Source organism: Callorhinus ursinus, unplaced genomic scaffold (assembly GCF_003265705.2).
Source record: "Callorhinus ursinus isolate GAN/ISIS: 27379988/994484 unplaced genomic scaffold, GSC_fseal_2.0 scaffold6, whole genome shotgun sequence".
NCBI classification, from domain to species: Eukaryota; Metazoa; Chordata; class Mammalia; order Carnivora; family Otariidae; genus Callorhinus; species Callorhinus ursinus.
This window is the reverse complement of record NW_027397068.1, coordinates 61,134,809-61,161,084: the sequence shown is the minus strand read 5'-3', so window position 1 is coordinate 61,161,084 and position 26,276 is coordinate 61,134,809. Positions and strand designations below refer to the sequence as shown.

Here is a 26,276-nt window from a genome sequence, read left to right as displayed (position 1 = left end):
GTGCTTGACCTGAAGAAATAGATGGCAATTACCTAACATGTATTCCTCTTCCTCCCCTCTCAACCCCCAACACTCTTACCTAATTCATTTTGCAATTCTTTCTCTCTAAACCTGATTCACACTCAGAGTCCTCCTCAGCCCAGCACTCCAGGAAGCTATTGTCAACCTTAGTTGGCATCCAAAACCTATTGGCTATATCTGACTTAGTTCTTTATCTAGACAACTAATATCCTTTGTTGGCTTTTCTGTCTGTTCTTAATGTGCAAATTAATCCTGCCATCCACAGGGTAGCTAGTGGCTTCTCCATATCCACATTCTGGCAATTTCTCTAAAGGGAAAGGGGACTCTGGGAGAAGAAAGGAAGTTTTTCCCCTACTTTTCCAGGAAAAAGGAACCTACCAGATGAGAAGAGAAAATGGCACGCCTAGAGCACATTATTCATCTCTTTGCTGTTCTGACTTTTGGCTAATAAATAAAGGTCCTCATTCTTCTTGTTGTGGAGCCATCCCAGCATGTTCTTCAGAGTAGCTCTCTGAGGGAAATCCAAGTAGCTATTAAGTGTGGGCTGATGGCTCCTACTCATCTTGCTGACCAATGATGCTAATCTACACCTCCAATATTTTTCCATTTTAAACTCATGGTTATAGAACCTGTTGTGAATGTTTGGTGAATAGTTCCTTTTTCACTTCCTTTAATTTTTATGTTTTACCCCATATTGTTACTGACTCTCCTTACATACTTTCAATGAAGACTTTGGGACAATGTTAGCTTTAGGGTATCTTTTTCCTATAAAACAGTTTGATGAGGAAACAGAAGGCAAGCTGAGGACAAAGCAGAAGCTGACACCCTACAAACCACCCCCCTCAGATGGGATATATGTGACATTCCTCATGCACTCCTGGATACCCTAAAGCTAAGGAAAAACAAATAGTTAACTTGTAGAGATCACAATCCTGCAAGACATGAGTCTCCCTCAATTTACAAATGTCTTAGCAATCTATAAGAACAAAGCATTTCTATCAATAACCTAGCTTCCAGAAGGAAATGTACATACAATTAAATGTCCTTATAACTTGCAGCCCATTGACAGATACTTGAAGTGGGCAGAGTATAAGGTTCTTCCAGGAAGCTCCCAACTATCTTAATGTTAATGCCTTGCTAGAGGGAAAAATAACCTTAACTTGACAATGGCAAGGGCTCTGGTATCCTGTGAGTCCTCTTTAACATATGAAAATCCTTTTGAAACCTCCCTTTCCCTTACCTCCCCCAACTCCATAGTATATAATCAGCCACCCCTCACAACCCTGCTGTAGCAGCTCTTTCTGCCCCCGGGTCCTATCCCTGTGCTTTAATAAACCACCATTTTGCACCAAAGATGTCTCAAGAATTCTTTCTTGGTCATTGGCTCAGGATTCCACCCCACTGAACCTCACTTATATTCCAAAACCACATCAAGTTTCCTAAGACTTATTTCAATCCTCGCTTGCTCTTCAATAGGAGAAATCAGTTCACACTTCATTAGCATTTAGAAACTGAAAAATTCATAATATTTTGGCATGAAAACACATTTTTCAAAAAGTTCCAAAAGCCAGAGGACAAAAATACTGAAAGATACCAAGGGAAAACAACTGAGATGCTAAACAGAGGCCTTCCCCTGTGCTATGTGTGTTAATGAACACGGCTCTTTTCTCTTGATCCGAGTCCCTTCTCGGCATGTTGGCATTCATTTGGAATATCCTCATGCTGTAAATTACAATTTTATAGCATCCTCTGGATGCACTCAGTTTATGTTGCATGATGATTAACTAAAATAATTACAAGAGGGACCAAGAGCATGAATGGTGGTATGAGAGGGGATGGAAGCAGAGGGAGGTGGTTAAAACAAACTGAACACAGATTAAGCTGACCAGTTTCAAGCATGAGGAAGTGATCCTTGAAAAGGAACCCAGGGGAAAGCTCATGACTGGAACATGTAATTACACATGGAGGAAAAACAAGCTAAAACTGCGTGCCTATATTTTGGATAACTTACAAATAAAGAGAGCAGGAGGAAACTCGTACACAGGGAGTGTCTAAAAGGCATCTCGTCCTGTACTGGGCACACTGTGTATGTCGTCTTAGAGAATCATGAAGGTAGGTTTCCATTCCAAATCTAACAGTTTATGGAGCCTAGTTTCCAGTGGAACCCAGGATGACAACCATGGGCTTGAAGGAGAGAGTGCTCAGTGTTCTGAGCACTCAGGTCCATTTGTTCCTTCTGGTACTATTTCCCAGAGTGCCCGGCACCTGGAAGCTTTCCACATCCCTAGGCCCTAAATCATTCCATCCACTCCACTCACATTTGGATCTACATCTCCTCCTACCTAACTGGCAGCCTGGAAGGAATCTGATAAATTCATCATTATTTGAATATTGTCTGAGCACTGTCTGAACACAGAATTTTAAGCTTACATGAAAGGAAGAGATATGTTGGGAATTACTTAGGGTCAGCTAGTCTCTAACAGTACCTTTGAAATGACATTAAGCAGGCTGCCAGCATCTTTGCCTAATTTTAGGATTAGCTAAAAGGCAACATGATGTGGCAAAAAAATTTAAGTGTCAGACTCAGACAGCACTGCCTCTACCAGCTACTCACTGCATGAATTTAGGTGAGTTTCTTAGTTTCTCTGACACTCAGTTTATCATCTGTAAAAGAGGATAATGATATGCCTATAGCAATGAGGATTAAATGATTTGATGTTCCATTTTAACACAACATATGCTTTCCTAAAATTTCTCATTCTGTAAAATCATATACTGAAAGATAACAGGGCTTAAGAGAGGGAAAAAAAAAAAAAAACAAGATTGTGGGCATACTGAATAGCAGCCAAGCTGAGGGCCTTTTTCTTTCCTGCAGCAGACTTTAATCTTTTCCCACGATTCTGATTATCCTTGCCTAGAAAATTTCATATGAATGAAGACAACTGCTCCTTAAACTGACATCATTCTCTACCAATCACATGTGAGCTAACTGATATTATAAAAGCAGCGGTTGCAGAACAGACTGTATATAAAATGACTTGGGGAAAAACATATATATTTGTTAGGTTTAATTTTTCTTTGCTTCCTGATTAATTCTTTGGAAGCCATAGAGACTTGATACCAGAAAGAAAATTCTTTGCTTTTTTGTTTCAAGAGACATGTTAGTAGGAACATAAGTTAGCCCAAGGAAAGGGGATATACAAGGAGGACTTGGTTCTCTTCATATATTAAGCTCTTTTTTTTTTAAAAAGATTTATTTATTTATTTATTTGACAGAGAGAGAGAGAGAGCACGAGCAGGGAGGGCAGGGGCAGAGGAAGAGGGAGAAGCAGACTGCCCGCTGAGCAGGGAGCCTGATGCCGGACTGGATCCCAGGACCCCGGGATCATGACCTGAGCTGAGACAGACATGTAATGAATGGACTGAGCCACCCAGGTGCCCCATATATTTAAGCACTTATTAAAACTTTACACAACCAGGATGGCCTTGGGAGCAATTGATCAGAAAGATGCTGGTCTGGTGCTGGAACTGCCAGGGAGGAGCCTGCTGCTCAGGTGTAATCTTATCCTTTTCTTGGGCTTGTAGGAGGTCCCATGCATTCTGAGAGAAGGGCCAGGGTAATAGCTGGGTAGGGGGTTGGCACCGGAGAATACAGAATTGTGAATGCTTACCAAGAAGTTTTCAATGTTTTACAACATAATTTCCGTCTAAGATTAGCCCTGTCTTTTGAACTTTCAGTTGTATCTATATCCTTATGACCCCTGGAAACCAGGGAACCAAAGGGGCCAGAGTTGCCATCTGTCTAGCTAAGAGGATCACAAGGTTATTCGAACCATTACAGAAAAGACTGCTTTACCTTCCAGGAGCATCCCCTTTCTCATCAAACCACACCTCCTCTCCAGACACACCGATGAACGTGGACTTGATAAGGAAGTCCAGGAGTTTGCTGCCGTCGATGGGCTTCATGGCATCACAGAGGCCCACATGGCCTGGGCAGAGGGCGTGGTGCATGTTCTGCAGCCCGTGAGCCATGGCATAGATGGCATTGATGACAAACCCCATCTTACTGTCCTGGACATAGTTTTCTTCTAAGCTTTCATTGCCTGCAACACAAAAACAGACTGCTTTCAGGGTGGTGATAATGAGGTCTAGGAATGCATGTTTAATTCTCAAATGCTTTTCAGGGGTCTCAGAGGAAGGAAAAGCCAAGTCCACTTGTTCAAGCCTTACACATGTCACTAGTTCTAATTCTATCTGCAAATAGTTTATTCGGTTTTATTTTCTGAATTCAATAATGGTTTCATAACATATGAAACAAACTCCATAGAGGTGAAAATAAAGAACTTTCAAATATTGCAAGGAAATCCTTAAGGAGCAGTGAAAATAACTCATTCCCTCTTGGTTCACAGAGACTTATATTAAAAGTCTCCCTATATCACAGTACTCAAAAGGTGTTTTTTATATCCTCTATGATAATTCGCAGTCTAGAATAACTCAGTTTGTGTATTACCTAAACCCTGCTATTTTCTTTTGATGATTTCACTAATTTCATCATCTCTAGGGCCACAAAAACCCAGATTAGAAAGAACTAGTTTGTAAGAATCTCTCCTTACATATGGTTGACAGTATAGAAATACTGGAATCAGATTTGCTGATTATTAGAAACTCAGGTAAATTGTTACTTGATGGAAAAGTCATACTACACATTTAAACTTTACCTATGAATTTCAAAAACCCTGCAATTATTTCTACCTATGTCACAGTGATCAAAAGTTCCCCAATTGCCAACCAAGTTTCCCAAGAAGAGTATCAAGTTAGATATGAGCTCCATATCAGAAGTCTAAACTTTAAGACTTATGTATGGCTAAGAAATTCAGAACCCAATTGGATTTGTTGAAAACAGATAATAGGTTTGAAAAACAAAATACATTTGGGACACATCACTGGCATAATTCAGAGATTTTGTACTTTTTCCAGAAATTTGCTTCTCTCTATGGTAGGCTTTCCCTCCCCTCTCCCCAAACGTCCACCCCTGACCAATAGTGAGGAATCTATGCTATGTATGCTCCAGGTGCTAGAAGCTGGGAAAGGTCATGAATTCATCCGTTGATGGGGCTGAGAACAGCAAGGGGCTCCTTGCACCCCCAGCCAGTTGACCTCTTCCTTCCATCCTAGAGAGTCCACAGGACACTAAGTTTCCTGCTACCAAGTAGCAGAGAAGTGAGAGAAGGTTGGAGTGTTTGGAAGAAATGGTAAAGAGCTTTGACTTTGATGTTGAGCTTGAGATGAAATGGGACATTTCTAAAAAGTTATTTTTTTAAGGATTTATTTATTTATTTGAGAGAGAGAGAGCATGAGTGGGAGAGGCAGAGAGATAGGGAAAGAGAATCCCAAGCAGACTCCGAGTTGAGTATGGAGCCAGAGGTGGGGCTTAATCTTACAAGCCTGAGATCATGACCTGAGCCCAAACCAAGAGACAGATGTTTAACTGACTACAACACCCAGTCATCCCTAAAAAGTTATTTTTAAAAGCTTAACTATTTAAATATATTTTTTAAAGATTTTATTTATTTATTTATTTGTGTGTGTGAGAGAGAGAGAGCACAAGCAGAGGGAGAAGCAGGCTCCCCCTGAACAAGGAGCCCGATGTGGGACTTGATCCCAGGACCCTGGGATCATGGCTTGAGCTGAAGGCAGATGCTTAACCGACTGAGCCAACCAGGTGTCCTCACTTGTCTTTTTTTACATTATAAATTTTATATCATGCATAACCAACCCTTATATGTTATAGGTATGTTGTTTTCCTAAAATTTCAATTTTATCTTAGATTAAAAAAATCTTTTTTCTGTTTCCCTCTCTTACCCACATCTTAGCACTACCTTGTCATTCCGATATTATTCCCACTCTATAATTATTTTATTTTACAATGCTGCTTTATTTAAAATTTCTTGATGTTTTGATCAGAAAAAACAGGGCTTAATACATATATTCTGTAACAAGGCAGGTTCCATCACCTATTTGGGGTTAAATATAAGTAAATCTATCAGATATTTATTCTGTGCTATCATATCCCTAACACTGTGTGAATGCATAATGGCATGCCATGGGGTACAAAAAGTTAATAAACTGATATTAGTACTCAAAGAAGTTTATAGTCTAGATGAGGTGATGGGACATACTCACACGATTCAATTAGGTAACATGGCCTGAGAGTATATAATATAACAACAAGATAGGCTTAAATAATGATATGCTCAATTGTGAGACACAGAAAGTGACAGGAAAGGGAAGTCCATGCTATAAAAAAATGTGAATGTGCTAATTGTGAACTTCAGATTCACACAGGAAGAGAGTGCAGAGGGCCCTGCAGTCTTGCCTCTGAGTGGAGGGATTTTCAGAAAAGGACCTGATCCTGGCAGAATATAGACACCTACATGACTGGATTTCAAGGAGTTGCCAGGAATTTTCCAACAGCTATCTTGGAATATTTGGTAGAAAGTTCTCATCCCAGAGCCCACTTAGAACCATGTCCCACCCTGCCTGTAGGGGTTGTACCAGCCCAGAGAGAACCCACCAGCGGAGGAAGAATCAACCTCTGTAGAATAAGACAATATTGTGTTTTAATACTTAATATTTTTTTCTAGCTGGGAACAAATGGATAGTGAACAAGAAACAATGGGAAAGATATTGTATAAATGAAGAGAGACTAGTTTACTCTTTTGCATGTGTATGTGTCTGTATAGTTTAAAATCCTATTAATAAATTCAGAAACCTGGGGCACCTGGGTGGCTCAGTCGGTTAAGCATCTGCGTTCAGCCCAGGTCATGATCCCAGGGTCCTGGGATTGAGCCCCACATCGGGCTCCCTGCTCAGTGGGAAGTCTGCTTCTCCCTCTTCTACTCCCCCTGCTTGTGTTCCCTCTCTCACTGTGTCTCTCTCTGTCAAATAAAGAAATAAAATCTTTAAAAATAAATAAATAAATTCAGAAACCTGTCAGAAGCAGGAGATGTAATTAACTATTACCTGGAAAAGTCCTTTAAATTCCCCATGCTTAGGAGACAGACAGCATGAATTTCCATCTCTAGTGTGTTGCTTACTGGTTACGGAGCTGGGAGCAAGGTCAGTTTCTTAATACCCTTTTCATAAGATTTGAAGGGAGGTAAACAGAGTATAAGTACATAGATTTCAGTTTGTCCCATTTTCTCTTAAAAGAAAGCTTTCTAACCTCAAACATGTTTAGTTTTGAAAATGATTTTGAACTTGTGGTAAGTGGCAGTAAAAAAATATAATCTGGGCAACAACTGCCCTTGAAGGATGGCCGTAAAGTCAGCTGGTTGGTTGAAAAGTAGGCCTTCAGCATCTGTGATGACTTGGAAATCAGAAAAGATCATAGAAGTAGAGTGGAGACAGCACACTGTCCAGTTAACATTTCAGAGAAATAAACATTTCTTCACTTCTTAAATATTCCTTAGATCACTACAGTATTGATTGTGACGGTAGATTTTATGAGAGCTAGTTGTCTTCTCCATGGGGGTCTCTTATCTACTTTCTGTAGTTGCGTATCAGCCTTGACAAATGATCACAGTTATCAGCTTAAAATAATACTCACTTATTATCACACAGTTCTGTAGGTCAGAGGGCTCAGTATAGCATGGCTCAGTGGGGCCTTGTGTAGCATCTCATAAGAATCTGAGGATGAATCCTTACCAAGCTCATTTAGGTTGCTGGCTGAATTCTGTTCTTTGTAGCTGTAGGACTGGGGTCCTTGTTTCTTTGCTACCTGTCAGCAGTTATTCCTATAAGTTTTCTACATACTTTTTCACACAGTCCATATGGCCACTCTGACAAAGATGGGTAGAGTCTCTCTCATGCTTTAAATCTCTCCAACTTATCCTTTTGCCACATTTTTCTGTTTTTAAGGCTCATGTGGTTTAATTGGGTCCACCTGGATAATCCAGAAAAAAATCCCCTTATTTTTAAGGCCCTTTAACCTTAATTATCTCTGCAAAGTATCTTTGCCATGCAACATAACGATTCAAAGGTTGCAGAGATTTGGACATTTGCAGGGGGCCATTCTGCCTACCACAAAAAATTAAAAGCTATTATTCCTTATCTATTTTCAGAGCATATTGTCTTCCTAAAAAAACACTTTCTTATTTCAGCTAAATGATCTTGTTACCCCTGCCATCCTATAGGCTTGGAATGTAATCTCTCAGAGAGTAGTTCCTGGCATTTAACAGGCACTGATTTGCCTCAGATATGTGCTTATTTATTTTGGATTCTCACCTAACACAAGTGACAAGTATTTCTCCCCATCCCTGTTATGGTTCTCAGTTGTAGGATCTATTTTCTAGATTACCAAATAGGAAAAAAAAAAGGTGTTTCTTATTGATAAACATGCATTAAACCTAAATATTTTTCTGTACATATTATTTGGGACAATGATCAGGAAAGGAATTAGAAATAGATTGTACTACATTTCCTGATAAACATAGATGCTACATCTTCTGGTGTCATCGGTAGGACCACCTGGTAGGAGAGACTCTGGTTTCCTGATGAGGGACTGGTCCTGTCATTGAGGATGTGTGGCTCCCAGGAAGGAGTTAATCTTCTCCACATATGGGTGCAAATAATAGCTGCAATGGCTGTGAATGAATCCAAAGAACCCAGAGACAAAAGCCTAAATCCTGAGGAGCTGATTCTTGTACCCATGTTTTATTACTGGTCATATTTTTTTTAACCAGTTCAAGAAAATAATCACTGATTCATTCTTTATCTTTCCAATATTTATTCCCTTTAAGTCTGGAAAGACACAATGGGGAAAAGTCAGATCACACATTCTTATTATAAAATTCTTGTTCTTCAGGCTGATTTCCTCTTCCTCTCTTTGGCTCACTTCTCCTTCAACCATTTCACTGCTAATTAGGATTTCTAACAAGAACGAACAGAAGTAAAGAAGAAAATGCACATCTGACCCTAATTACTGGTGTGAAGTTTGGGGAACGAGAGGGTGAAAACCAATGACCAGAAAGTTGGACTCTTTAGTCATCCTTGCTAAATGCCAGTGACAGTCATTGATAACTGAGTACAGATTACCTTTAATGTAAACATCTGGGCATAATTAGAATCCAGATTATTTTGTAAGATGATGAAGGTGGACTCAGAAACATTTACTATTTTGTGCATAGCCCCACAATACAAATACCATGTAAATCTTCTCAAACAATGTCTAGAAAGTTGACCCTATTTTTTTCCTGGGTATATATGAAGATGTCAAAGCCAGAATTTGTTATTGAGTTACAGTTGCACTGAATAAGAATCAATATGAATAAGCTAAGACCACAATGCAAATCTGCTATTCTCTCTCATACATGCTTCCCACCAGCTGATGTCTGGCTAGGTGTGGAAAAGTCCTAGGGAAAGTGGGTATGCTGTACTGCAGTGGTTTTGTGTGCTGGAAAGCACCAGATGTGTCATTACCTGCATCTTCACATGCTATTAGTGTGCCATGATACCTTATTTCCCACTAATAAATCACCATAAGCTTGAGGCCTTTGTCTTGACAACCTTATTTTCTCTTAGCCCAAGACTATTCCATGGTCCTGGTGAAAAATGACCAGACCTCATCCTTGCTTGAATTCCTGTATACAGAATTCCTCTTCATTTGAAAGGCTTTTTCCCTTTGAAATTCAGCCAAAATTTAATGAGAAAACTTATCCATTATGCAGTCTTACTCTTAAAGCAAATATGAGTCTCCGGTTATGGAAATCTTGTAGGTACTATCTGCCTTCAGTTAGGAATAATTTAGAAATTGAATAAGAAATCCCTTTCATTGACTGACATTTTGAAGATTAAATCTGAAGCCTCTTGAACTTCATTATAGCTTCATGAATATTATAAGGCTTCAAAACTTGACTGTGGCTTTGAAACTCAGCCAGGAATGTATCAATGGTGTTAAAACTTGTATTTATGTAATGCCCTTTCTTCCAACTGGTGATTTAAGGCACCTAGCACATTATTTTGGTCTAGCTCCATGACATGCATGTAAGTTGTTAGGTAGAAGGTCTCACTATTTCTACTTTATAAGGAGGATCCCTAAGGGTCAAGGAAGTGACAGAAAAATACAAAAAAACATGTAATTCTCTAGTAGATATTTCTAAACTCTGAATCCCTCTCTGGGAAAGTTGCTTTCACTACTGAGTTTCCTCTTACTTGTGTTACATGGTGTTAGCTATGCATTCAACCCTCAACTTCTGCTTCAGCCTGGTGCCCAACTCCTGTGGTCCACTTCTCTTCATTTGCCCACCTACTTGATTTCCATCAATAAACCTCTTTCTACTCCAAGCCCCGGAACATCACTATTCATCTTTAAAGTATGTGAGACTCTCCCAGGGTGCTCTGGGCCTCAATAATGGTGATGCTTTTTTAGTGGATTTATGATACAGCCCAGGAATCTTCATTTTAGCAGATACCTTGAAAGGGTCCAATGCTGACAGTAGTTGAGAAAAGTGCCTCACAATCAATCCTGATGTGGAGTGGGAAAAGTTGGAAAGATTTTTTAGAATCGTGAGTCTATTAACTACAGTCTAGCAGATTCCAGGCCACCTATCTTATCTAGCTTGAGTTCCTGAGAAGTAAAACCTAAGGCAGAGATTCTTTTGCTAATGATTTATTGAGTTGTGTTCTCAAGAGAAAGAGAGGGAGGGAATCAGGACAGGGCTGGGTAATAAGCTAGCAGTTTCTCAGTTGGAGAGAAATTTCACTCTGATCCCACAAGTATGCTCTGGAATACAGATTGGCCACAGAATTAGCAAGGGAGCCAGTTTTTGAAATTTCGAGTCAGTCAGTCATTTGGCCAAGTGCTTCTGGGGGGCAGAGGAAGTGGTGGGGAGGTGCAGCCTTCCTGATGAGGCATTTCCAGGTTGTCTGAGAGCAAGTCTTCATAGAAGGAGGTAGCTGGAGGTTGTTATCAGCATATCAGGGCTATGAGTATTCTGGCTGGGAAAGGTGATCTGGGTAGGGCACCAATAGTATCTGCTACATCCCTCAACTCAACAAGAATCATCTTTATTCCTCCTAGTCTTGAGCTCATGGCTTTATCATTTGTTCAATCCAATACTTAACTCTCTATATTTCTGTTGGAGTACCTTCCCTAGCAGCTTCTATGGTACCACAGTTGCTTAAAAACTTGTTCTTCCCAATCCCCTTCCTAGAGACAGAAGTCCTGCCTTGGAACCAGCCCATTAAAAGGGCACCATCTCTGGCCACTGTTAGTTTGCAGATGTCTACATGGCTCTTCCATGACTTCTTGTTTCCAAGGCCCCAACATGGGTTCTCCCTTTTCTGCTTAAGTTATTTGCCTATCCCTGTCTCTAGTTCCAAGAAGGACTTTCATGTTGCAGAACTCCAGGGGGTACTATTATCATTGCCTTCTCTGAGAATGGCACCTTCCAGAGATGTGTAATATGGCAATCCAGGCAGTACTCCTTGGGAACAGTGTTTTGCCTCCAGACTAGATTTTAGCAGAATCTGGCAGCCCATTTCCCAGTCTTGCCCTCTCCCAGTCTTTCATTTCCCAGGTTCTGCCTGGTGGTACTAGAAAAGCTAGGAATGGTTTTACTTCACTATGCCTGTTGCCTTCTACCATGTTTCCTCCTTTCATAAGAATTTACCAAAGGTTATAAAATCATAAGAGGCCATCAAATGTTATTATATACTCCATCATATGGCAAACTAATAATGAAACTGAATGCTTCAATAAAATCAGTTCATTTGGTAGAGATGTTGCTAAAAGTTCGTAAAACAAAGTAAATAAAGGAGCTAAACTAAATGTAGAAAGTAAAGGACAGAGATATTAAGCTAGCTTCCCAGACCCTGGGATTACTGCCTGCATATGGCTTGGCCTTCTCATAGAACTTGGGGTCTATGTGTTACAGCAGAAATTCAGACAGCACTGCTTCCAACAACTTTCCTTCCAGACAATTCCTATTCTAAAGATACAGCACAGTGATGCGCTTGGTAAATAAGACTTATATTTTTAAATTTACAAGAAAATTCACATAAGTGAAGCAATTATAACTATTTGAACACACTATAATAAATATCATTATTTAATTTAAAACTAATGAGGCAACTGACAGGAATACAAAATTCACAATAAAGAGAAGGGTTTACTCTAGTAACCAAAGCAAACAAAGGGTGTAATTTGCATCTATCAAAGTGACAAATTTTACAAAATGTTAGTATGTAGTGTTGGTCAAGATATGGTAAAATGAACACTCAAATACGCAGCTGGTGGTAGAATGAACGGTATAGATTTTTTGAAGGTCAATTTTTTCAAAATACATCAAGAGGAAACACCTTGAATGAGTAATTTTACTGCAAAGATTTATATTAAGAAAATGATCTGATCTACAATGATACAAATACGTGTGTACAAACACGAAAAATAAAAACTTTCCATATTCCTAACCCTCTACAGAGCAAATATTAGATAAATGCTAGCATATATATTTTTAAATACTTTACTTTTTAAAGCAGTTTCAGAATCACAGCAAAATTGAGAGAGAGGTACACAGATTTCCCATATACTCCCTGCCCCCATCAATGCACAGCCTTCCCTACAATCAACATTCCCCACCAGGGTGGTATATTTGTTATAATTTATGAACCTACACTGACCTATTATTATTACTATCCAAAGTCCATAGTTTATATTAGAACTCACTCTTAGTGGTGTACAATCTATGGGTTTGGACAAATGTTTAATGACCTATATCCATCAGAGTATTTTCACTTCCTTGAAAAGCTTCTGTGCTGTGTTTATTCATCCCCCCACCCCCAAGCTCCTGGCAACCATTGATCTTTTTATTGCCCCTATAGTTTCCTTTTTCCAGATTGTCACTTAGTTGGAATCACATAGGGTATAGCCTTTACATACAGGCTTCCTTCACTTAATAAGATGCATTTAAGTGTCCTGCATGTCTTTTCACATCTTAATAGTTATTTCCTTTTACCACTGAATAATATACTGTTGTCTAGACGTACCACAGTTTCTTTATCCAATTTGCTGGTATATTTTTACCATGGAAGAGAAGAGTCCCATTTTATTGGGCTCTGTCAGGTATGTTGTAAGTTGACTTTCTCAATGGTGATATAATCTGAACTCAAAGTTTGGAGGTTTGGAGAGCAGGATAGTTTGGAAAAGATGGAGCATGGTTGAAATTACTTGGATCTAACAAGGTCAGATTGAACAAGGCTTCTACTGGGCCTATCCCAAGCTGTGTAATTCTGAATTTTGTTTGAGATCCAAACCCCAACTAACTATAGAAAAACAGTAACTTTGTTTGCTTGTTTAAGTTCACCTATCTTCCTCAGGACCTCATGGGTGTCACTGGGTTAGAATAAGACTCCTGAGCTTATGCATGTTGAAAATAGTCACTGAGGACTGGACAACCGTCTAGGAAAATAAGGCCTAAAAAAGAGTGATGGTGCCCGAAAGAAGCCTGAGCTGCCTGTACTGAAAGCCTGCTGGGACTCCCTTTGCCTTATTACTTTGTGACTCGCTATTTAAAGTTCAATAAATCATAGGTAGTATTATTGGTATCTTTTTTAGCCAAGTTATTATAAAGGCTTAGGTTTTTACTGTTTCCTCCACACTATGTATTTGTACCTCTGTCAATATTGCTCTGCAGGAAGCCTCTTCTTGTTTTCTTTACTCAGTGTCTTACACCTGCTTAACAGCAGTCTGTGTCCAACCTCCTGCATGAAGCCTGCCTGGAATTTTACACTGATTGATTCCTTTTTTAAATTCTCACCCTTAGAGTTGGGTCACACAATTTGACTCTTTAAAATATTACAAGCAGCACAGAGTCCAACATATGGAATGTGCACCATGGACGGCTGAGTGATTTTCAAAATGAGAATGCTGTCACTACAATATTAAATTCTTATTCTGTTAAATACATAAGCTTGCATTATCTTTAAAATTTTATTTTAAAAGGTATTATAAATTCCTATTATTCCAGGTACTAACATCTTCCTCCCCTCAGACAATTGGATGGGTATGAGCCTTGAACAGCTCTCTTCCTACAACACTCAGTTCACGAGCTTAAAATGGAACAGAATTTTGGTTCTGTTTGGTTCTGTTAAGAGATTTGAAGAACTTTCTCACTTACTGCTTCAGACTGAAATAATTGCCTGAACTTCCCAACCTTCATTTTTTCCATTTATACACAGCTTCTTATTTTATTTCTACAGATTTTAAGAGCTCCTAATTTGAATAATGTATTAAATAGACACTTCATCTATATTACAGTTTATATTCAGTAATATCAAGTAATAGCTTATAGTCATCACATCAGGTTTCTTTTTGAATGTTCTCAAGTGTATTCTAGTTAGCATCAATAATAATCAAGCCTCAGTTAGGTCATGATCCTTCTTCTGAGCTGTCGGTCATTCACTATGAGAAACATTGAGATAATGCAGAAGACAATTATCTAAAAAACTCATTACTGCATGGAAACAAGCAAGGTGTGTTTCCATTGCAGGTGGAGTCTATTCTGACAATATGATGGTGGCTTTGCAATTGGCAGTAGAAATAGGGGATGTGTTGTGGTGGATTTCTGGCAGCACAATGGCCCCCAGCTATCCTTTCTCTTCATATACAAGCTAATCTGGGCTTCTAAAACTTGTATCTCCATCACATTCAAGGAAGCCAGGGGCAATGGAAACTCACCAATAAACCACAGTATCCCTTGGTACACAAAACAAGCTTTTTCCCCTGGAACTAAAATAACTTGAAAAAAACACACCAGTGTATTTTTATGCTGTTCCAGTCTATATGAGCAGTTGCAGACATATCTGGTGATTCTGATTCAGCAGTTATGGAGGAAAGCAAAATCATTGCCGCCTTCACTTTGTAGTTCTGTGAACTTTCAGGGGGCACAACTGAAAAATCAATGCCAAATGTTCTTGAGAAGATGCTTTTAATGGGTTTCCTGTTGACCTCACCACTAGAAGCAGCTGTCATATTTGATCAATGTGACAGTGTCATGCTGATCAATCTCTTCTCTGGGTTATCCTTCCCAAATATTTCTGAGCATATACAGGGTGAATATATAAGCCTTGGTTCCAGTGCTCATTTCTCAGCAAATAATCTCTACATTGGCTTTTCTTTTTTTTTTTTCTTAAGAAAGAGAGAGAGAAAGAGAGAGAGAATGCTGGCAGAGAGGGGCAGAGGGAGAGAGAGAAAATGTAAACCAGGCTCTATGCCCAGCACGGAGCCTGATGCGGGGTCTGATCTCTGGATCTTGAGATCTTGACCTAAGTTGAAATCAAGAGTCAGATGCTTAACCACCTGAGCCACCCAGGTGACCCTCTACATTGGCTTTCTTATCCCTAGTTAAGGGTGGAATTCATCTCCACTGTTGCCTTTCTGTTCCTAGTTATGAAAGAAATCAGCAAAGGGGGACTAATGCCATGTTTCTAACCTCATCCAGAGTACTATGACAACTCAGCATGCCTTGTGTTAATGAGAAGGAGGCTTCCCCTTCTTATGTTAAATTCATTTGAAGAATGCTGCAGAATATCAGGCTTCAAAATAGTATAGTACTTTGAATGCACACATGCATCTATTTAACCCAAAGCATGTGCAAGTACGTGCACATGCGTGCACACACACATACACAGGCATGGTCAGAAAGAGTTCTACTATCACTCAATTTTACACCTGAAGCCAGGATTATCCTCAAATTATACAGGCTTTGGTATAAATCTAGTACATCAGCCTAGACTTTTCCTACTTTCATGATGAGTTTCAGGTATCTTTCCCTCACTCCTTCAATCCAGCCTTGGTTATGACTAACCTTGTCCATTATATCTGCTGTCTCAATTTTGAACCTTAGTGGGTGTCAAGCCTTCTGTGTTCTCCCTTCTCTCTAGAGGTGGATACTTGTTTATATGTTTTTGAGAATCAGATACATTAAGGGGTGGTCAGGCACATGTATCTCATCTAAATTCCAAGTCTTAATGAAAACTAATTGGCTTTATTACACTAGAAAAAAGTCCACTTTGGGTACAAATATGAACAAGAGATAAGTGTAGACAGAACATCATGTTAAACACATTTGTGTTTGTCTCATATACCCTCATCTAAGAATAACTAGAAGCCATGAGGGAAAAATCTTGATATGTTGCCCAATTACTTCAGTAGAACTGAATCCCATGATTGAGGCATCATCCAAAAATGGTGTAACACCTCGCATCCTAGAAAGCAAAATTCCCATAAAACACTAAAAAAGTCCCACAGTCAACAGAAATATTGGCCCAGCGATGCTACATTCCATATGTTCCTCAAATGCATTTTTTTGATGAGTGTGATTTGATGAGATTGAGCAAGGTCAGTTTGCAAAGACCTGACCCCAGTAGCCTAGGATAGCAGTCCAGGTTAACTACAGGCACAGAGAGTTCCTTGTAGTACATTAAGAGCCTCCTCTAAGTTTGTTCTTATCCCGTGACTTCCAAACTGTTATTACCAACCAAGACTGTATGCCTGCCTCAAGGGCTCTTGTTTAATTAGATTCTTAAGTTAACCTCTGTGATTATTTCCCCCAGGACAGAAGGTACACTCCCAGTTAAGCGCACAGACAATTGTGTCCAGAAGGATTGACCCTGGAGTAGTCTGGGAACTCAGATAAAACCTTAGTAAATCAGTTTATAGTTTCTTGTGACTAGGTCAGTCTGAGGGTCGTAAAATCTAGTATATTGATTCTTAGTGGTGTGTTTCTTTCCAAATAACTTTTGTCTGTTGTTTTCTTAACTTTCCCTATGTAGTAATGAATAGAACACCTATATGAAAGAGCCATGCAAAATATTCTGCCTCTATACCAACATGTTCCATGTGAAATAAATCATGGTGACCTCACCATGTGATGAAATATGTAGAAGTCCTCTTTGTAATAAGATTATATAATCTACAAGCAAGGGCATATTTTATTTTGCACACACAAACATTAATGTGGTGGTGGCAAATACCACATCTTTCCATGAACCTGCTGAGTAAAATATCACTGTTGGATTACAACTAAGCGAGAGACAGAGCAACATAATACTTAAGAATGAGAACTCTGGAATCATACCAGCTGGCTGTCTGTCTAGTTACCACCACTATCCAGCTGTGTGATCTTGGACAAGTCATTCAACCCACCAGTCCCTGGATTTTTTGTGAGTAAGCTGGATATGGTAATATCACTGATTTCATAAGGCATGGTGAGGTGGATAAGATAATATATGTAAAGCACCTGATTAAGTTCCTGTCACATAGCAAGCATTTGATCATGTTATCTCTGTATGTGATGCTGGGTCAGATTTGATGTAATTCTGCACATTTTTAAAACAAATAAAGTTTGTATTTTAGAAAAGTTTTAAAGAAAAGTTACAAATTTTTATCAGGGAGTTCTTATATACTCTGCACCTACTTTCTCCTGTTGTGAACATTTCATATTGCTATGTTACATTTGCCACAATTAATGAGCCAAGATTGGTATATTATTATTAACCGAACTCCATTATTTTTTTCATATTTCATCAGTTCTCCTTTATCTGTTCCAGGATCCCAGTCAGGATACCACATTACATTCATTTATATCATCTCCTTAGGCTCCTCTCAGTTGTGACAATTCTTGAACTCCCTTATTTCTGATGACCTTGACAGGTTTTAGAACTTCTGGTCAGATATTTTGTAGAAGGTTCCTAAAGTTGAGTTTGGTGATGTATTTCTCATAGTCAGACTGGGATTGTAGGTTTTGGGAGAAAGACCACAGAGGTGAAGTATCTTTCTCAACACAACATATTAAGAGAACACCCTATCAATTTATTACTGATGATGTTAACACTGATCACCTGGCTAAGATAGTGTTTACCAGGTCTCTCTTTTTATACCCCTTTTAATGCTGTGCTCTTTCAAAGCAAGTCACTAAGTGTATCCCACACTTAAGGGATGGGGAATTATTCTCCACCTTCTTGAGGGCAGGGCATAGTTTTTTTGGAATTCTTCTGTATAGATTTGTCTCTTCTCCTCCATTTATTTTTTTTTAATTTAATAATTTATGTATGTGAACATGGACTTGTGAGTATTTATACTTTATACTCTGAGTTATAATTCAATACTCTATTGCTTATTTTGTTGCTTAAATTGTTCAGCTTTGGGAAAGACCTTTGGGCTTCCCTTTAACATATATCTTGTTTTGTTTTTTAAGCACTTCCTTACTTTCTGGCACTGCAAGATGCTCTACACTCATCTTGTACATTTCCTGCCCCAGCCCTACAATTGTTTATTTTTCCTAAGAAGTCCTGATCCTTTTTATTAGAGAATGGTATTACAAACCAAGACCTGGGCACTGGGTATGTTTGTTGCTATTTGGGTATTTTTGCTTCAGCCCACTGAGCTGGGAAATATATGTACAACCGGTCCACATTTAAATATATTCATATATAATTATTTCTATATAAACTTATCAATATCTATATTAAGCTATACTTAAATTCAATGCTAATGCCTCCAACTTGATTCCAGTACCACATGTTCATTCCAGTTTTCCCCCTTGTCTATAACTTCCCACTCCAACTGTGACAAACTTGGCTTCTACCATCTGCCATGCATTTATTTATTTGTTCAACCTTGGTGCATGTACAGCTATTTCAGAATTGTTAACCCATACTCCATGAGAAACAACTTGGCCAACTAGAGTATATTGCTTATATTCCATTTCTGAATATAATTTTAATAGATTCAGATCAGCCCTGTGACCTCTCAAGGAAGTCCTTCTTAATTGAATCTATATTTGGCATTCTTATTTCTATAAATATGCCCTTTACAACCTGAGCAGAGCAGTTGACATCCAAGCACATTTGCGTAAAGTCTGCACCCTGTATTTGTTTTATCAACAGACTCTGCTAAGAATTCTTTTCCTATATGCGCCTGACAACATTAATCTTAAAAACTACTCTTTCAATTTCTGTGACACATATTGACTAAAGTCTCACTAGCCATGAGTTCTTATTGGGGCCTTAGGAATTCCAAATTTGATTCTTTCAAGAAATGCTATTGGGAGATGCCACATAAAAAGCAATATGCCACTCAAGAAATCCCAACAGTTGCAACATTGGGACAGATAGTGTTGTGATCTACATGAGCTGTTATCTACTTAAAATATCAACATAAAATATCAACCAATAGTGATCCAGGAAGATGAACCTTAAATTAAAATCCATAATAGATCTCATTCTTAGGTGGTACAGGCATGATAATAAACCTTATGACCTGTATTTAAACCCCAGAGTCTGTTTAGAACATGATAGGCTTCTATTCCAGGCTTCCAATTTACCACTTGGCATATGAATTCTAAGGAAAAGGCTGAAGGATATGAAATTCTTTAATATGTCCCAAAGTATACTTTTTTATGTATGGTATTTTGTCAACTTGTAGATACTAATTATATTAGTAAGAAATCAATTATGAAAGTGGAATTAAGATGCCAATGCCATATAATTCTATGGTATTGTTTTTGTAATAAATAAGACTCTATATTGCCTACCAGAAAATGCTATGTTAGATCCTAATTAAAGGTCAGAGATCAGTAGAATATTTACAAATAGCTCTTGTATTTCTGCAAAATCCACTCTAACCTATTAGCTCAGTCTAAACATGGCAACATAAAACTAGAGGTACTTTAAAAAGGATAAACCATTGACAGGAACTCAAAATGGACCATAATAATATTAAATGATGTAACTCTCTAGCATATGTAAAAGAAAGCATGTTTCCTATCACCCACGAGTAAGCAGAAGTAGGGATTTGAGAATAGATACGCATTCTTAGAGCTTGATAGAGGCCCAGAGGAATAGGCAAGGATTCTGACCCAGCAGGTTGCTGAGAAGAGAGTTGGTGCCTGATGAATTTTAACAACACTTTAACTTCCCACAGTGTTGTTAAAGCAGCCAGCTCTCTGTAACATACTTTATCTCTATGATCACCTGCCAAATGCTTACCGCAAACCTGCAAAGATTAGTTACTCCAGGGGGAATGGTTTATAACTTCATGACAGCGTTTTGTGCCAGATCAGTAATAAAGGCAAAGGAACATAGCAAGCTGCCCTTTTTTCTCTGAACTATCCCTCTAGTTCAATGGAATGTTACTGACTGATCCTCAGCATCATTTAAACACAGCAGCAATTGTCCTCATTTGTTTTTCACATACACTATAATTTTTTGAATGAATTACCTAAAATGCAATTGTATTTTCAGGGAATTGAGGCTTACCATATATTATCATCAATTTGCAGGGAGCCTGCTGTTCACGTGTCGTATAAGTGGGGGTTTTCTCTCTTAACAATAGATTGTGATGGTGTATTTAGAAAAAAGTCTGTAATACTCACATATGTTAAAACCAGGTGGGTTTAAGCAACAGAAATCAACTAATAATAACAATGATAATAACATATGCTCGATTAAATGAACTTTCCTTTGTTCTCTTCTATCCTACATAGCAGTTAATTTACATTTTAATAAACTGAGCAAAAAATAATGAGGGGGTCATATTTTGTGAACAGAGAAAGATTTTTAGGGAAAAAGGAAAATATAGAGTCAGAGGAAACGAAAATTCATAGATCCTAGACTTGAGCATGGACAAGCCTAGACAGTCGTGAATCTCATCACAAATTCTCCCTAGAAAAGCATAAAGGAAATTTAGCAGCCCAGGTTTTCAAGAAAAACTGAGGGTACTTTCATCCTTTGAGGTCATTATTTTTAAAATAATCTGATTAATCTTCCTTCAATTAATCTAATATTTGGGTCATTTAGAGGAATATGAGTTTTATTTTCTTAACAATATAAAATAATACAGCCCTTTCTAATTTGATCTGAATTGAGACTGTATCAAATGATGTATTGAGTGTATAATGCTTTCAGATAGAGAGGCAGTGCAGAGTTATAAATGCCAAGAAATCAGAATATTTTCTCTGGGACAGTTATGTTTACCATTGTTTCCCCAAATACTTCCTTGTTTTATGTTGAGATAGAAGAATGCTGTTTTGTTTCTTTTTAGTTTGAAGTTAATGTTGAGGGTCTAAATTTGAAGAGGCAACATAAGTAGATTTATGCATAGTGGTGGGGTTGCTCTAATGAAATAGAACAGTCATCAACAAAAGTACTCTATTGCAGTTCAACATTCTCTCAATCTATATTCTCTATCCTCTGCCTTTGGGCATTCAAACTGGGACAATTATTATTAAAAACTCAAAAAAAAATAAATATCAAACTGATTGTTTTTGCTAACAAATATCTTGTCTGTTAGGGGAGTTCTCCAGCAGTTGAATAAAGCTGATACTCGCATGCATAGTGCCACTTGGCAGAAACCAGGTCCAGCTCTGGAAAGCCACTGCCTCTGTATTTAACCACCGTGTGACCTTAAGTTCAGGACCCCTGGGATTTCAGCGGGACAGATAATGTACTTCCTTCCCAAATTTGATGCAACAAGAAGTAGACCCAGGGGCAAACAGATGAGGATAAAATATGTTTTATTAGTAAGGTGACTATATATATAGAAAACTCAAAAGAATTTATTGAAAATTAGAATAAATTAATTTAGCAAGCTTATAGGCCAAAATACAACTGTCAAGAGTGTTTCTATATACTAGCAACAAATAACAAATTTTTTTCAAATATACAAATTGTTGCAGCATAATAAAAATCAAATACCTAGGTTCTGCCCACTGAAAAACTACAAAACATTGCTGGGATGAATTTAGGAAGCTCTAAATAAATGAAAGCTTCTGGACATGCTCTAAATCGTGATCTGGGCAGTAGTTACATGGGTATGTACTTACGTAAACATTTATTGATCTGTACAGTAAAGATTTCTGCATTTTACCATATGTGAGTTATACTTCAATTAATTTTTTTTAGATTTTATTTTTAAGTAATCTCCACACCAAACCTGAGGCTTGAACCTATGACCCTGAGATCGAGTCACATGCTCCACCAACTGAGCCAACCAGGCACCCCTAAAATTTTTTTTCAAGTTCAAACAAAAGAAAACAAAACAAAAAACTAACTAACTGAAAGACAGATAACCACACTGGATTAAGGACATAGTTTAGATAGGTGGCAAGATAGACTTTTCACTACTTGATCTTAGAACTAGAGAAATTCATCTGTCTAGCCTACTGGCAGGGCTGCACAACGACAGCCCACATCTGCCCAAGGCCTCAGAACCAACCAGAACCTTTGAGGAGTGTCAAGTGATTGTCTCCAAATGAGAAAGCAAGGGGCGGAGCTGAGCATGCCCAGTTTTTTTCTTAAAACGAATCACTCCTCTTTTCCCATTAGGTAAGTCAAAAGACCTGAGGTGCTACTTAATAAGGAGTCTCTTCAGTGGAAGCATTAACTGAAGGGAAAGAAGGGAAAGAATTAACTGAAGGCAAAGAAGTCCCCAGTTGTGACTTAACTTTAGTCTTCACATGTGTAAAACAGTGATCATAGAACCTATCTCATATAGTTGTGTAAAGAGTAGAAAGATAATCTATGTGCATGGCTTTGCCAAGTACCAGTAAATGTAGAATTGGAAAAGCAAAGCATAGAAAATTTAGAGGGGCAAGAGATCTTCAAAAAGATAATCTGATCCACTTGTATGGGATTTTTTTTTTTTTTTTTAATTAGGAAACTGAGACCCAAGGAGGTCTAGATTCTTATCGAAGTTCCCTGCCTTGCTGGAAATGTACTGTTGACCTATTGCAGCAGCACTGCTTCTGGGTCCCAGGTGTTCATGTGCCTAGTTCAGAGTTCTTTCTGCTATTCCACTCTACAGAATAGCCATCCTCACTGGCAGCAGATAGAATCGCCAACAATTCCCCCTGACTGCCATGAATTTCCTGTTTTCAGAAGGTAGCAGTCACTTCCCACCCCCCCACCCCACCCCCGTGGAGGCCTTGTGTGCTGCCTCACTCAGGCAGCAATTTGTAGGCTTTGTTGTGATTTAGCAATAGAACAAGATTACTGCTTAGAATCAAGGTAGCTATTTTCACAATCCACTCTGAAGTAGTTAGGCAGGTATTATTTGAAGGTAAATAAACACAGTCAACTACAATTATTTGATTCTACTTATTCTATTAGAAAAGGTAATGATTTAATGATACCCTAGTGGTCTATAACAGCTAATTCACCACAGAAAACTGAATCATAAAATCCCCTTCTCACTAAAAACTCTGCAACTAGTGTTATGAAAAGGCACTAAAGCGCAGGGAACCACAGTGTTTTCACCTTCCCACCAAGGGATATTATTAGTTTGGATTCTCTATTCATTGGTCATGAAAATATAGGATTTGGGGGGAACAGGAAAACCTGTAACATATTCTGTTTGATCAGTGATAGATCCTTGCAACATTATCTGAGACAGTTGCTATGACAATGTAAATGGTCCTGTAAAGCCCAAATGATTTTCTATGTTGCACCTTCCCGAATGCTAGTTCCTTCCAAGCTGGGGTAGTAGCTGGAGAGAGAGTTCTTCCTGATGGTGGCACCCCCTTCATGTGCAGACCCAGTGGACTTGCAGGGTAGGGAAGTGCATGGGCTTGCTTCAGATTTACACAAACGCACAAGCTGTTTATGTTTATTTTGGAAAGGCGTGTGAATTACAAATATTTCCTGAAAACATGTGCCTAGTCTCCTGGCTGGCTGTATGATGAATACTGACAGGATGAGCTTCTTTGTCATCGTTTGCTGTTAAAAGACTGGGGTCAGTACTTCTACTCAGAAAGATAGCTGTGCACATCTGGAAGGATCCTAGGGAGAAGCCCCAAACCAGCTTGACCATGATACTGGTACACAGCAGGATGCCCTCTCCTCAGCCACCAGAAAAGTGCCGCTTTTGTAGATTTCTATATCTGCACCACATTGCCACTGAGTGTAAGAACAAGGATCAGGAGGGCATTTGGGTACCAGCACTCTTTCTTCATTTGTAAATGGCGAGATTCATGTCTATTTGGCAGGATTATCATGAACTCATTATTTGGAAATTGTATAAACAATCCAAAAAATCGTAGCTAGTATTAATGTGTATATTAACATTAGATAAATGTAAAATTAGTTAAATTTGACAAGAGCAGTCTACTGATTGTTTATTGTACATATATGTATGCATATATACAAAGTACATGTATTTTATGTTACATGTATTTGTATGGGTAATACATGTATATATTACCTATAACATCAGTAAACAGGTACAGTTAGAGGCCAGCGTGGCTCAAGAAACATGTCACCATTTGACCAGTTTGTCTTGTTTACACCTGTGCTTCCAAAATCATTACTTCACTCTCAAAAGTGGCCCAGTATGGACAATAAATTATATGATCACCCTAAATAAGAATCAAAAGGAAAATATTGATTCCCAAAGAAATCCAAGAGCAATTACAGCCTCAATGCTTAACAATAACATGCCCACTAGACAACCATGGCTTAAAAAATTTGTACTGGGGACACCAAAATAATTCTGAAAATACATAATACATCTTTTTCTTTAAATTTTATTTTATTATGTTATGTCAATCACCGTACTTTACATCATTAGTTTTTAAAAAAAATTTTTTTATTGTTATGTTAATCACCATACATTACATCATTAGTTTTTGATGTAGTGTTCCATGATTCATTGTTTGTGCATAACACCCAGTGCTCCACGCAGAACGTGCCCTCTTTAATACCCATCACCAGGCTAACCCATCCCCCCACCCCCTCCCCTCTAGAACCCTGTTTGTTTCTCAGGGTCCATAGTTTCTCACGGTGCATCTACCCATCCGATTCCCCCCCCTTCATTTTTCCCTTCCTACTATCTTCTTTTTTTTTTTTTTAACATATAATGTATTATTTTTTTCAGAGGTACATGTCTGTGATTCATCAGTCTTGTACAATTCACAGCGCTCACCATAGCACATACCTTCCCCAATGTCTATCATCCAGCCACCCCATGCCTCCCATCCCCCACCACTCCAGCAACCCTCAGTTTGTTTCCTGAGATTAAGAATTCCTCATATCAGTGAGGTCATATGATACTTGTCTTTCTCTGATGGACTTATTTCGCTTAGCATAATACCCTCCAGTTCCATCCACGTCCTTGCAAATGGCAAGATTTCATGTTTTTTTTTTTTTGATGGCTGCTTAATATTCCATTGTATGTATATATACCACATCTTTACCCAAAATCTATGTTTATAGCAGCAATGTCCACAATAGCCAAACTATGGAAAGAGCCAAGATGTCCATCAACAGATGAATGGACATAATAAATCTTTAATAGCAGTTACCAAACAAAAACATCAAACTCAGTGGTTGTAAGGCTTGTCCCTAATAGAGAACTTTCCATGAAGAACACCAAGTGTTTATTTTCATATTTTCCCACAGTTTTCCTCTCGGTTGACTAATAGCTGCAACTTGAATCAGGTAGTTTTGTACTGACTAGAACCCTCTAAGAGGCTGCTGCATTGAAGGTTATTTTGCCTCTCAATTTTTGTCTGGTTTTTTTTCTTTCTTTCTTTAATTCCCGGTAACTTCTCTAATTCTAGCAGCTTTAACATTTAGCCCCAGACCTTGTTTAAAACTTACCAGACAGATGACATTAATTTATCTTTAATATCCTAATATAAAAGAGAGAGAGGAAACTAACATTTAGAGCTGCTTCTCCCTCTCTTCCCCTTCTGGTACATGTGTGCAAGTTGTCTCTCTCTCTCTCTCTCTCTCTCTCTCTCTCGCAAAAGTAAATAAATTTTAAAAAAATCTAAAAAAAAAACCACAAGTGAAAACAAGTTTGACAAGATGATGGGAATGTCAGCTATATTCCTATGGAAACAGTAAAAAGATCAGTGGTTGTCAAGAGCTGGGAGGTGTGGACTGATGAATAGGCAGAGCACAGAGGATTTTGAGGGCAGTGAAAATACTCTGATACTATAATGGTGGTGTATGTTTTCATAAACTTGTCCAAACTCATATAATGTACAACACCAAGAGTGAGACCTAATGTAAACTATGGACTTTGAGTGATAATGATGGGTCAGTATAGGTTCATCAATTATAAATGTTACCACTGTGGTGGAGGCATTGATCATGGGGCAGGCAACGTATGTGGAGGCTATGTGGAGGCAGGAAGTATATGGAGAAATCTGTGTACCTCCTCTTAATTTTGCTTGAACCTAAAACTGCTCAAA

At 38.4% G+C, this 26,276-nt stretch overlaps 1 protein-coding gene across 3 annotated transcripts in view; it reads right to left on the bottom strand.

The window, feature by feature from the left end:
• The window catches only part of GRM1 (glutamate metabotropic receptor 1), a 443,798-nt gene that overhangs the window by 77,300 nt on the left and 340,222 nt on the right, over nucleotides 1–26,276 (bottom strand). For all 3 annotated transcript variants that reach the window (XM_073894059.1, XM_025861421.2, XM_025861401.2), the window contains one exon: nucleotides 3,878–4,124. In XM_073894059.1, the coding sequence (XP_073750160.1) occupies nucleotides 3,878–4,124 (247 nt within the window). The remainder of the gene's footprint in view (nucleotides 1–3,877; nucleotides 4,125–26,276) is intronic.